This window comes from Sapajus apella, unplaced genomic scaffold (genome assembly GCF_009761245.1).
Source record: "Sapajus apella isolate SASKATOON/1434 unplaced genomic scaffold, GSC_monkey_1.0 scaffold119, whole genome shotgun sequence".
NCBI lineage: Eukaryota > Metazoa > Chordata > Mammalia > Primates > Cebidae > Sapajus > Sapajus apella.
In genome coordinates this window covers 4,752,700-4,763,951 of record NW_022437059.1, presented here as the reverse complement: position 1 = coordinate 4,763,951, position 11,252 = coordinate 4,752,700, and the positions used below count along the sequence as shown (strand labels likewise).

Here is an 11,252-nt window from a genome sequence, read left to right as displayed (position 1 = left end):
TCTCCCAGTACCCTAATTTCCCTATATGCACAATGCTGCCTCTACCCTCTCCCTGCCCCAGGGAGAAGGAAAAAGAAAAGATTACTAGGTATTCCAGGAACCATTGGGTTCTCAAGGCAAGGTGGAGTGGGCCCTGCGAGCCAGGTGGGGATTCCCCCAGATTGATACTGGGTGAATCTGGGTTCCTGAGAGCAAGGCTTGCCTATGCTGGGGGATGTCTGACTTGAGGCTGGGGGAGGGTTTAGGGCAGTTGGGAGTGGGTAGGAGCAGGGCCAAGAGCCTAGGGGAAGCTACTGGGAGCTGGGCCAGGGAAATTGGGAGTCAGGAAGTGGGGAGGGGAACCCTGGGGGGAAATGGAGGCGGAATAGCTGTTCCGGGCCTTGGAGGGGGTGTGGGTAGTGTTAACTCAGGAAGGGAGAGCCTAAGGCAGAGAAGAGACGTTAGAAAAGAGGAGGTGCTGGCCGGGACCAGGCACCATGGCTCACCCCTGTAATCCCGCATTTTGGGAGGCCAAGGTGGGCAGATCACCTGAGGTCGGGAGTTAGAGGCCAGCCTGACCAACATTGGAGAAACCCTGTCTCTACTAAAAATACAAAATTAGCCGGGTGTGGTGGCGCATGCCTGTAATCCCAGCTACTCTGGGAGGCTGAGGCAGGAGAATCACTTGAACCTGGGAGGCGGAGGTTGTGGTGAGCTGAGATCACACCATTACACTCCAGTCTGGGCAACAAGAGTGAAACTCTGAAAAAGAAATAGAGAGAGAGAGAGAGAAAAAGGAGGTGCCACCCTGGATCTGCCTTCTATAAAAGGAAAAGTCGTTAACCCCGCTTGCCTTGTCATCTGCCGCCTCCGTATGTTCATTCCAAGCTGGATCATCCTACCTTTGGGCAGTAAACTCCCTGATCGCTGTCTCCTTGCCTCCCCACATTGCTCTGCCTCTTTCACTCTTCCCAGCTGCTCAGTTCTATCCTGAGCCATGTCAAACTCCCTCCTTTCTTTGTTCTTCCCTCTTGATGCCTGCTTACCTGTTCCCTACCCTCTTTTCTCAGGCAGCTCACTCAGTCCCCTCAGCCCTGGAAACCAGCCACTAGGGCCAAAGGGCAGCATGAGGAAGTCTTGAGAAAAGAGAGGCCATGCTAGGTTAGGCTGCAAGAGCAGGAATTCTCCCAGGAATGTGATCCTATCTGTGCGTGCCGTCCAGGCCCTTTCCCTCACTCTCTGCCTCTCCTGGGGCTCTGTCCCACCAAAAAGGAAAAGAGACAGCTGAGGGCTGATTGTGGGGTTTGGGAAAAGGCTGTGTCATCAGCTGGCCCAGTGCCTACATCCATTCGGCTGCTAGAGATTCCCCTCCCCTGGGCAAGTCCCATTTTTTTTTAAAGGAAAACAAAAACTAGGATTTTGGGAAGCGATGATACACCCCTCTGAGTCCCACCGACAGAGCTCAGCTGAGTGGCTTAGAGATCAGCCAATCGCAGAAGCTCACTTGCTTAAAAGAGCTGGCGCGGAGAGAGGCTGGGGAGAACCCACAGGGAGACCCACAGACACATAGGCAGGCACGAGAGAGACAGAGGAGGACAGAGACAGAGACAAAGGCACGGCGGAAGAAGGCAGAGACAGGACAGGCTCAGAAGCGGCCCAGACAGAGTCCTACAGAGGGAGAGCCCAGAGAAGCTGCAGAAGACACAGGCAGGGAGAGACAAAGATCCAGGAAAGGAGAGCTCAGGAGGAGAGTTTGGAGAAGCCAGACCCCTGGGCACCTCTCCTAAGCCCGAGGACTAAGTTTTCTCCATTTCCTCTAAAGGTCCCCAGCCCTTCTGAAAACTTTGCCTATGACCTTGGCAGGAGTCGAAGCCCCCAGGCTACAGAGGAGAGCTTTCCAAAGCTCGGGTGTGGAGGACTTGGTGCCCCAGACGGCCTCAGTCCCTCCCAGCAGCAGCAGTACCAGTGCCATGTGCCAGACCGGCTCACATCCCCGGAGGGGCTTGGCGGGGCGCTGGCTGTGGGGAGCCCAGCCCTGCCTCCAGCTCCCCATTGTGCCGCTCTCCGGGCTGGTGTGGCTGCTTCTGCCACTGCTGGCCTCTCTCCTGCCCTCAGCCCGGCTGGCCAGCCCCCTCCCCCGGGAGGAGGAGATCGTGTTTCCAGAGAAGCTCAACGGCAGCATCCTGCCTGGCTCAGGCGCCCCTGCCAGACTGTTGTGCCGCTTGCAGGCCTTTGGGGAGACGCTGCTACTAGAGCTGGATCAGGACTCCGGCGTGCAGGTCGAGGGGCTGACAGTGCAGTACCTGGGCCAGGCGCCTGAGCTGCTGGGAGGAGCAGAGCCTGGCACCTACCTGACTGGTACCATCAATGGAGATCCGGAGTCGGTGGCATCGCTGCACTGGGATGGGGGAGCCTTGTTAGGGGTGTTACAGTACCGGGGGGCTGAACTCCACCTCCAGCCCCTGGAGGGAGGCACTCCTAACTCCGCTGGGGGTCCTGGGGCTCACATCCTACGCCGGAAGAGTCCTGCCAGCGGCCAAGGTCCCATGTGCAACGTCAAGGCTCCTCCTGGAAGCCCCAGCCCCAGACCCCGGAGAGCCAAGGTAGGCAACCCTGGAGTCTGTGTCCTGCCGCGTCCTCCCACCATGTCTGTCCTACTGACCCCTATTCACCCTCTCTCCACCCACTTCGACTTCTGGCCACTCTGCTTCCCTCCCTTCTGCCTGCCTTTCCTGTCTCCACAAGCCTCCTTTCTAGGGAAGGCTCAGGCCTCTCCCCTTTACCCTTCTCCTAGCCAGACTCACCGAGAGTTCTCAGAGGTGGCTGGGAATAAGTGGGAATAACTGCTCCCCCTCCCCGCCGCACCCCTGCCTGGCCATGGCATCTTCTGCTGGCCACAGTCCCCAGCAGCAAAGGTCTCCTAATAGCCCAGTGGCCTTGGCTCTTTTCTCTGCCCCAAATTTGATTTTCATCCCCCACCCCCAGCTAAAGGAGTCAGGTTTGAGGCCCGAGGGTTTGGTCTCTGGCTTCTGATGCTGCCTTTAAAATCACTGTGGCAAACTGCAAACTAGGGCAGGAGTGGCAAGAGAGGGAGGGCATCCCGTACCTCCTCCTGGTCAATCCCCGTCCCACACTGTGGCTGGACTGCGAGGCTGCCTGAGGCTTCATCCTTTCTCCCTCCCACTCCTGGTCTCCCCCTTCTTCCCTTCCCTCCTCCCTCTCCAGCTTTAATCCAGACCAGACGCTCCCTCCACACCCGCCACGCTGAGCTCTGGCCCTGGCCCTAGCTGCTGACTGAATCGTTCCTCCAACCACACAGGGCAGACACGTTGCAGCCCAGCCCTCTAGCCCTGGTCCCACAGGCCCCAGCCACACGCAGCCCTGGAGGACCCCAAAGTCCCTCCTGATGGCAGACCAGGCTGCTTTCACCTCTGGGGCTCTTGCAGCCCTGGGATGTGGCGTCCCCTCCCCTCCCCTTCTTAGAACCAGCTGCTGACTCCTCAGAGTTACCACAAAAGCCATGGGATTTGGTGTTGGGGGAAGGGCCCGACCAAGACCCGTCAGGAGTAAGGAATCAGGAATCCAGTGGGGTGTGTGGGCCCCAGCTGAGGATGCCAAGTTCCAGACCCAGGAAGTGAGGGAGGGGAGAACCAATCGACCCATACGTCTGAGGCTATTTCAGGATCTTCCTTTCCCTTTTTCTCTCCAGCGCTTTGCTTCACTGAGTAGATTCGTGGAGACACTGGTGGTGGCAGATGACAAGATGGCCGCATTTCACGGTGCGGGGCTGAAGCGCTACCTGCTAACGGTGATGGCAGCAGCAGCCAAGGCCTTTAAGCACCCAAGCATCCGCAATCCTGTCAGCTTGGTGGTGACTCGGCTAGTGATCCTGGGGTCAGGCGAGGAGGGGCCCCAAGTGGGGCCCAGTGCTGCCCAGACCCTGCGCAGCTTCTGTGCCTGGCAGCAGGGCCTCAACACCCCTGAGGATTCGGACCCTGACCACTTTGACACGGCCATTCTGTTCACCCGCCAGGTGAGGCCCCAGTTAGCACCTCAGGCCATGCACTACACAATTCTAAGAAGTACCACTACGTAGACTGTGATGTAAATGATGCCCTAGAGTTGTGGGACATGGTGCCTGGCCCCAGCCACACTGCCATGTGTGGCTTCCTAGATCCTGACAGTGCTGGGTCCTCAGTGTCCAGGTCCCCAGGAATCTGAATCTCATCACAATGGGACCAGGTGTCGTGGCTCTCTGTTTACCTTCTGTGATCCCTCTCCGTAGGACCTGTGTGGGGTCTCCACTTGTGACACACTGGGTATGGCTGATGTAGGCACTGTGTGCGACCCGGCTCGGAGCTGCGCTATCGTGGAGGATGATGGGCTCCAGTCGGCCTTCACTGCTGCTCATGAACTGGGTAAGGTGGGAGTGGGGCCATGGGCCACCTGGGGTGGGTGAGAAAGGTATTAGGGAGGAGGAGCTGGGGAAGGGGGTAGCAAGTTCACCAGAGTGTTAATGGGGGTCCCAAGGTATTTCTTCCCCCAGGCCTAGGTACAGGGCTATTACTCCTTTCTGCTCCAGGTGTAGATATATATTTAGATTTTTCTATTAAATATATAAGTTGGTAGAAACTACCGTGAACTGTGTGTGTATGTGTGTGTGTGTGTGTGTGTGTGTGTGTGTGTGTGTGTATTTGGAGGGGGAGTCAGAGAGGGAATGGGTGGAGTCACAGTTGGGAATGTTGGCTATAAGGAAAAGTGGATAGGGAGGGGCCCTGAGTATGTTTTGGGGAAAAGGAGACAGAGCAAGAGATGGGGCTACATACTGGGAGCCCTGAGAGTACCAGAAAGGAAGGGACTAGGGGCAGGGTGAGGTGGGGAATGGATCTGACCATCCACAGCTGCAGCCGGATTTATGATGGAGCCCCTCAGGGCATGGGGAAGGGACCCTCAGACCCTAGCAGGGCCTCTGCTCCCACAGGTCATGTCTTCAACATGCTCCATGACAACTCCAAGCCATGCAGCAGTTTGAATGGGCCTTTGAGCACCTCTCGCCATGTCATGGCCCCTGTGATGGCTCATGTGGATCCTGAGGAGCCCTGGTCCCCCTGCAGTGCCCGCTTCATCACTGACTTCCTGGACAATGGCTATGGTAAGCAGATGGCACTCACCTTTCCCTAGGTAGGACTCGATTCCTGTCCTCCATGCCACTCTCACTTCTGCTGGCATTCTGAATGGGCCAAATTGCCTCCCAAAAGTGTGCTTCCTCTGCAGTGTGGGAAGGGGTGAGAAATGCTGCTGTCTTTCTGCGGTTCTCACTTCCTCCCAGAATAAATACCACAGCTAGAGGAGGCAAATTTTGGCTCAACAGAATTAGAGCTGACCTTCTGAGGGCCAGAACTGCCCACCCCTGGACTGCGCTGGCTGTGAAGGTGATTACCTTGTCACATAATGAGGTATGCGAGTATAGCAGGATGACTGCCATTGGGCAGAGATGTTGATGAGAGGCAAATTCAAGTATTCTATAGTTGGTTAGAATAGAATAGGCAGAATTGGGTTCCTATCTTTATTCTGTTTTATTTATTTATTTATTTATTTATTTATTTTTGAGATGGAGTTTCGTTCTTGTTGCCCAGGCTGGAGTACAATGGCTCCATCTTAGTGCACCGCAACCTCCGCCTCCCGGGTTCTAGCGATTCTCCTGCCTCAGCCACCCGAGTAGCTGGGACTACAGGCATACACCACCATGCCCGGCTAATGTGGTATTTTTAGAAGAGGCAGTGTTTCTCCATGTTGGTGAGGCTGGTCTCAAACTCCTGACCTCAGGTGATCTGCCTGCCTTGGCCTCCTAAAGTGCTGGGATTACAGGCATGAGCCACAGCTCCCAGCTTTGTTTTTGTTGTTGTTGTTAATAATTTGTTTTTCTTTTTAAAATAGGGACGAGGTCTCACTGTGTTGCCTGGACTGGTCTCGAACTCCTGGGCTCAAGCAATCCTCCCACCTCAGCCATCCAAAGTGCTGGGATTACAGGCATTGAGCCACCATGCCCCGCCCCTTCTTCTATTATTTAAGCAGATGTAGATGTGTGACTGTAAATTACTTCACCTGTGCTTGTAGTTGATATGTCAGATAAGTATAATAGCGGTACCTCTCTCATAGGTATTTGTCATGATTAAATATGTGCTGGTCAAGCATTTAGCTAATGCTCATCACATAATAAGCATCCAATAAATTATAGCTGCCCAGGGCCAGGCACAGTGGCTCACACCTGTAATCCCAGCAGTTTGGGAGGCCAAGGCAGGCAGATCACGAGATCAAAAGATAGAGACCATCCTGGCCAACATGGTAAAGCCCCATCTCTAAAAAAAAATAAAAAATACATTGTAGCTGCCCATTAAAGCCTCTTACAGGGGTAGGCACAGTGGCTCACACCTGTAATTCCAACATTTTGTGAGGCTGAGGTGGGAGGATTGCTTGAGACCAGGAGTTTGAGATCAGCCTGGACAACATAGCAGAACTTATCTCTACAAAAAAATTCAAAAAAATTAGCTGGATATGGTACATGTAATCCCAGCTACTCAGGAGGCCAAGGCAGGAAGTTTGCTTGAGCCCAGGAGTTTGAGGCTTTAGTGGGCCATGATCATGCCACTGTACTGCAGCCTGGATGACAGAGCAAAATTCTGTCTAAAGATAAAGTAATTAAAATATAAATCATAAATTTAAAAACTTTAAAGCCTCTTATAGCCCTAGAGTTGTTTTTCTCTTTTTCTCCTTTCTTTTTCTTTCTTTTTTTTTTTTTTTTTAGACCAGACTCTTGCTCTGTCATCCAGGCTGGAGTGCAATGGCTTGATCTCGGCTCACTGCAACCTTCACTTCCCGAGTTCAAGTGATTCTCCTGCCTCAGCCTCCTGAGTAGCTGGGATTATAGGCAGGTGCCACCAAGCTTGGCTAATTTTTGTATTTTTAGCAGAGACGGGGGTTCACCATGTTGTCCAGGCTTGTCTTGAACTCCTGACACCTCAGCCTCCCAAAATGCTGGGATTACAGGCGTGAACCACCACGCCCGGCCTGTTTTTCTAGGTTCCATCAGGCCCCAGGGAGCCTAAGCTTTCAGCTGGCAATTCTGAGTGCTCCCTTAAACCCGTTGCTGACTTTGTGCCCCAATCTCTTTCCCAGGGCACTGTCTGTTAGACAAACCAGAGGCTCCACTGCATCTGCCTGTGACTTTCCCTGGCAAGGACTATGATGCTGACCGCCAGTGCCAGCTGACCTTTGGGCCCGACTCAAGCCATTGTCCGCAGCTGCCGCCGCCTTGTGCTGCCCTCTGGTGCTCTGGCCACCTCAATGGCCATGCCATGTGCCAGACCAAGCACTCACCCTGGGCTGATGGCACCCCCTGCGGGCCCGCACAGGCCTGCATGGGTGGTCGCTGCCTCCACGTGGACCAGCTCCGGGACTTCAATGTGAGATCCTAGGGCGGGGTGGGGTAAAGGGCCTGGGGGTGTGGGGACTGGCCCTAAGCCCAGGAGAGAGTTCACTTATCCCCCACTTCCATTCTGTGCCTTTGCAGATTCCACAGGCTGGTGGCTGGGGTCCCTGGGGACCATGGGGCGACTGCTCTCGGACCTGTGGGGGTGGTGTCCAGTTCTCCTCCCGAGACTGCACGAGGCCTGTCCCCCGAAATGGTGGCAAGTACTGTGAGGGCCGCCGCACCCGATTCCGCTCCTGCAACACTGAGGACTGCCCAACTGGCTCAGGTAAGGAGTTGCGGGGATGGGAGCCCTTGGGAGGGGACAGTAGAGCAGGAAGGACTGTCCCTTGAGTGCAAAACCAAGAGGGTGTTGGTTCTCCTCTGCTGGGTGGAGTGCCTTTAACCTCTGGGAATTGTCCTTGGCCATCTGTGGAGACGAGTGGAGCTGTGCTGTCTAGAGCTCTGAGGGGCTGGGTGGAGGGGTGTGGGGTGATATGAGGAAGGAGGGGCTCTGACTGTCTATTTCACCCCTCCAGCCCTGACCTTCCGCGAGGAGCAGTGCGCTGCCTACAACCACCGCACCGACCTCTTCAAGAGCTTCCCAGGGCCCATGGACTGGGTCCCTCGCTACACAGGCGTGGCCCCCCAGGACCAGTGCAAACTCACCTGCCAGGCTCGGGCACTGGGCTACTACTATGTACTGGAGCCACGGGTGAGGGCCAGGGCACCCCCAGGCCCTGTCCGTGGTCACACACACCCCCAGCGCTCCCTCTGCTTTCTGATGACAAAGATCCCCAAAGTAGCATTGCTCCCACAGCCACACCAGCCCAGTCCAGGAGTCTACTCAGACTTATCTGTACATGGGTATCAGGAAGACGAGCCCCAGACTCCAGATACATGGCCAACAGGTCCCTCTAGCTATCCTATTTCCCTTGGGCTCTTTTTCTCTGTCTCCCCATCTTCTAGTGCTGCATTTGGTGAGAATGGAATGTGTGACCTTTGGGGCAAGTTCTTGACCCCTCTTCTATGGGCTTCTCTGTCAATTTATAGTCGTGGCCTCATTCAGCTCCTGGACAATTAGTCCCTCAATGGCCAGGCCCCCTGGAGATGACTGAAGTCCGACACTCCCTCTCTGTGATGGGGTGGTGGGCTGAAAGTTGCACAAAGGAAAACAAGCCCTAGCAGCCATCTGCTCCCTTCGCCCTTAACCTGAGAATTTCTACAGGCTGGATGCCCTCTAGCGTCCATTCAGGGGCAGTGCCATCAAGGTTTACCGCTCGGTGCTGGGACCAAACAGACCTGCAATTCTTGCAAGAACTGCAGTCTTGGACGCGGTGGCTCATGCCTGTAATCCCAGCACTCTGGGAGGCCGAGGCGGGTGGATCACCTGAGGTCAGGAGTTCGAGACCAGCCTGACCAATATGGTGAAAACCCGTCTCTGGAAAAAGAAAAAAAAAAAAGAAAAGAACTACAATCTTGGCTCCTTGGCTTGCCATTTGTGTGGCTTTTGGGCAGGTTCCTTAACCTTTCTAAACCTTAATGTTCCATCCCTAGAAATCTCAAACAGTGGTGGTGAGATTTGTGTTTGTAAAACACTTAGCATACTGGCCTGTGCTCTGAGAATGCTGACTAGATGTTACATGTGATAATTATTTTTATTGTTATGATTATCACCACATGGTGGCTGGCACTCACCCGTCTACATCCCCTACCTCAACCAACTTTTCTGACATCCCTTCCCTGATGGGACATGAGTCTCGTTTGATTTACCAACCCATCTTGACTTAGGAGGAACCTTCGCATTGTTTTTTTCTCTTCTCCTTAGGTGGTAGATGGGACCCCCTGTGCCCCGGACAGCTCCTCAGTCTGTGTCCAGGGCCGCTGCATTCACGCTGGCTGTGACCGCATCATTGGCTCCAAGAAGAAGTTTGACAAGTGCATGGTGTGCGGAGGGGATGGTTCTGGCTGCAGCAAGCACTCAGGCTCCTTCAGGAAATTCAGGTTCTTTACCATATCTCTCCCTCTAACTTCCTGGACATTCTGGGTCCTGGGGATGCAGAGGGGAACTCAGCACTGTTTCTACTCTCAGAGAGCTCACAGTCTAGTGGGAGATAGATGAGTCAGCAGTTACAGTGCAGTGTCCCATGTGTTCAGCTGGAGTCCAAACCGGGTGCTGTGAGCGCCCTTATGGGCATCAGGGAAGACTTGCTTGGAGGTGAACTCTGAGCTGAGTCTCAGAAGGAGGGTAGGAATTGGACACATACCAAGGAGGTGGGGCTTGGAAGAGCACCTCAGTAAGGGAACAGTGGGCGTAAAGGTCCAGAGATAAGAGGCAGTAGGGCACATGTGCACATAGCTCTGATCCAGACTGAACCACTCACATAGGATTGGGGCGACAGCCACTACGCACATGCAGTCACGTAAACACAGCTCAGAAGGCTGGGGGCGTTCAGGTGATCCTGAGCTCCCCGTCTACTCCTTCCACACAGGTACGGATACAACAATGTGGTCACTATCCCTGCGGGAGCCACCCACATTCTTGTCCGGCAGCAGGGGAATCCTGGCCACCGGAGCGTCTACTTGGCCCTGAAGCTGCCAGATGGTTCCTATGCCCTCAATGGCGAATACACGCTGATGCCCTCCTCCACAGATGTGGTACTGCCTGGGGCAGTCAGCCTGCGCTACAGTGGGGCCACCGCAGCCTCAGAGACACTGACAGGCCACGGGCCACTGGCCCAGCCTTTGACACTGCAAGTCCTAGTGGCTGGCAATCCCCAGAACGCACGCCTGCGATACAGCTTCTTTGTGCCCCAGCCAACCACTTCACCACCACGCCCCACTCCCCAGGACTGGCTGCACCGAAGAGCACAGATTCTGGAGATCCTTCGGCGGCGCACCTGGGCGGGCAAGAAATAACCTCACTATCCCGGCTGCCCTTTCTGGGCACCGGGGCCTCGGACTTAGCTGGGAGAAAGAGAGGGCTCCTGCAGCTGCCTCATGCTAAGACTCAGTGGAGAGGGGCTGTGGGCGTGAGACCTGCCCCTCTTCTCTTCCCTAATGCGCAGGCTGGCCCTGCCCTGGTTTCCTGCCCTGGGAGGCAGTGACGGGTTAGTGGATGGAAGGGGCTGAGAGACAGTCCTTCATCTAAACTGCCCCCTCTGCCTGCAGGTCACAGGAGGGAGGGGGAAGGCAGGGTGGGCCTGGGCCCCAGTTGTATTTATTTAGTATTTATTCACTTTTATTTAGCACCAGGGAAGGGGGCAAGGACTAGGGTCCTAGTGAACCTGACCCCTGACCCCTCATAGCCCTCACCCTGGGGCTAGGAAATCCAGGGTGGTGGTGATAGGTATAAGTGGTGTGTGTGTGTGTGTGTGTGTGTGCGTGCGTGCGCGCGCGTGCGTGCTTATGTATGAGGTACAACCTGCCCTGCTTTCCTCTTCCTGAATTTTATTTTTTGGGAAAAGAAAAGTCAAGGGTAGGATGGGCCTTCAGGGAGTAAGGGATTTTTTTTTTTTTTTTTTTTTTTTTGAGACAGAGTCTTGTTCTGTCGCCCAGACTGGAGTGCAGTGGTACTATCTCTGCTCACTGCATCCTCCGCCTCCTGGGTTTAAGCAAGTCTCTGTGCCTCAGCCTCCTGAGTACCTGGGATTATAGGCTCCTGCCACCATGCCCAGCTAATTTTTTTTTTTTTTTGAGACAGAGTCTCACTGTTGTTGCCAGGGATGGAGTGCAGTGGCACGATCTCCACTCACTGCAACCCCTGCCACCCGGGTTCCAGCAATTCTCCTGCCTCAGTCTCCCG

The 11,252-nt window shown here is 54.8% G+C and overlaps 1 protein-coding gene across 2 annotated transcripts; it reads left to right on the top strand.

Annotated features, from left to right (window-relative positions):
* The first annotated feature begins 962 nt into the window (after positions 1-962).
* ADAMTS4 (ADAM metallopeptidase with thrombospondin type 1 motif 4) lies at positions 963-11,033 on the top strand. Of its 2 annotated transcripts, none has more exons than XM_032260887.1 (9): positions 963-2,582; positions 3,689-4,012; positions 4,265-4,397; positions 4,961-5,131; positions 7,156-7,442; positions 7,550-7,736; positions 7,987-8,162; positions 9,276-9,451; positions 9,940-11,033. In XM_032260887.1, the coding sequence occupies exons 1-9, from the start codon at positions 1,830-1,832 to the stop codon at positions 10,364-10,366; spliced, it is 2,634 nt and encodes an 877-aa protein (XP_032116778.1). In that variant the 5' UTR covers positions 963-1,829; the 3' UTR covers positions 10,367-11,033. The 2 variants fall into 2 exon arrangements, with proteins under 2 accessions (XP_032116778.1, XP_032116779.1); XM_032260888.1 differs by having other exon boundaries at positions 10,101-10,554.
* The last annotated feature ends 219 nt before the right edge of the window (positions 11,034-11,252 follow it).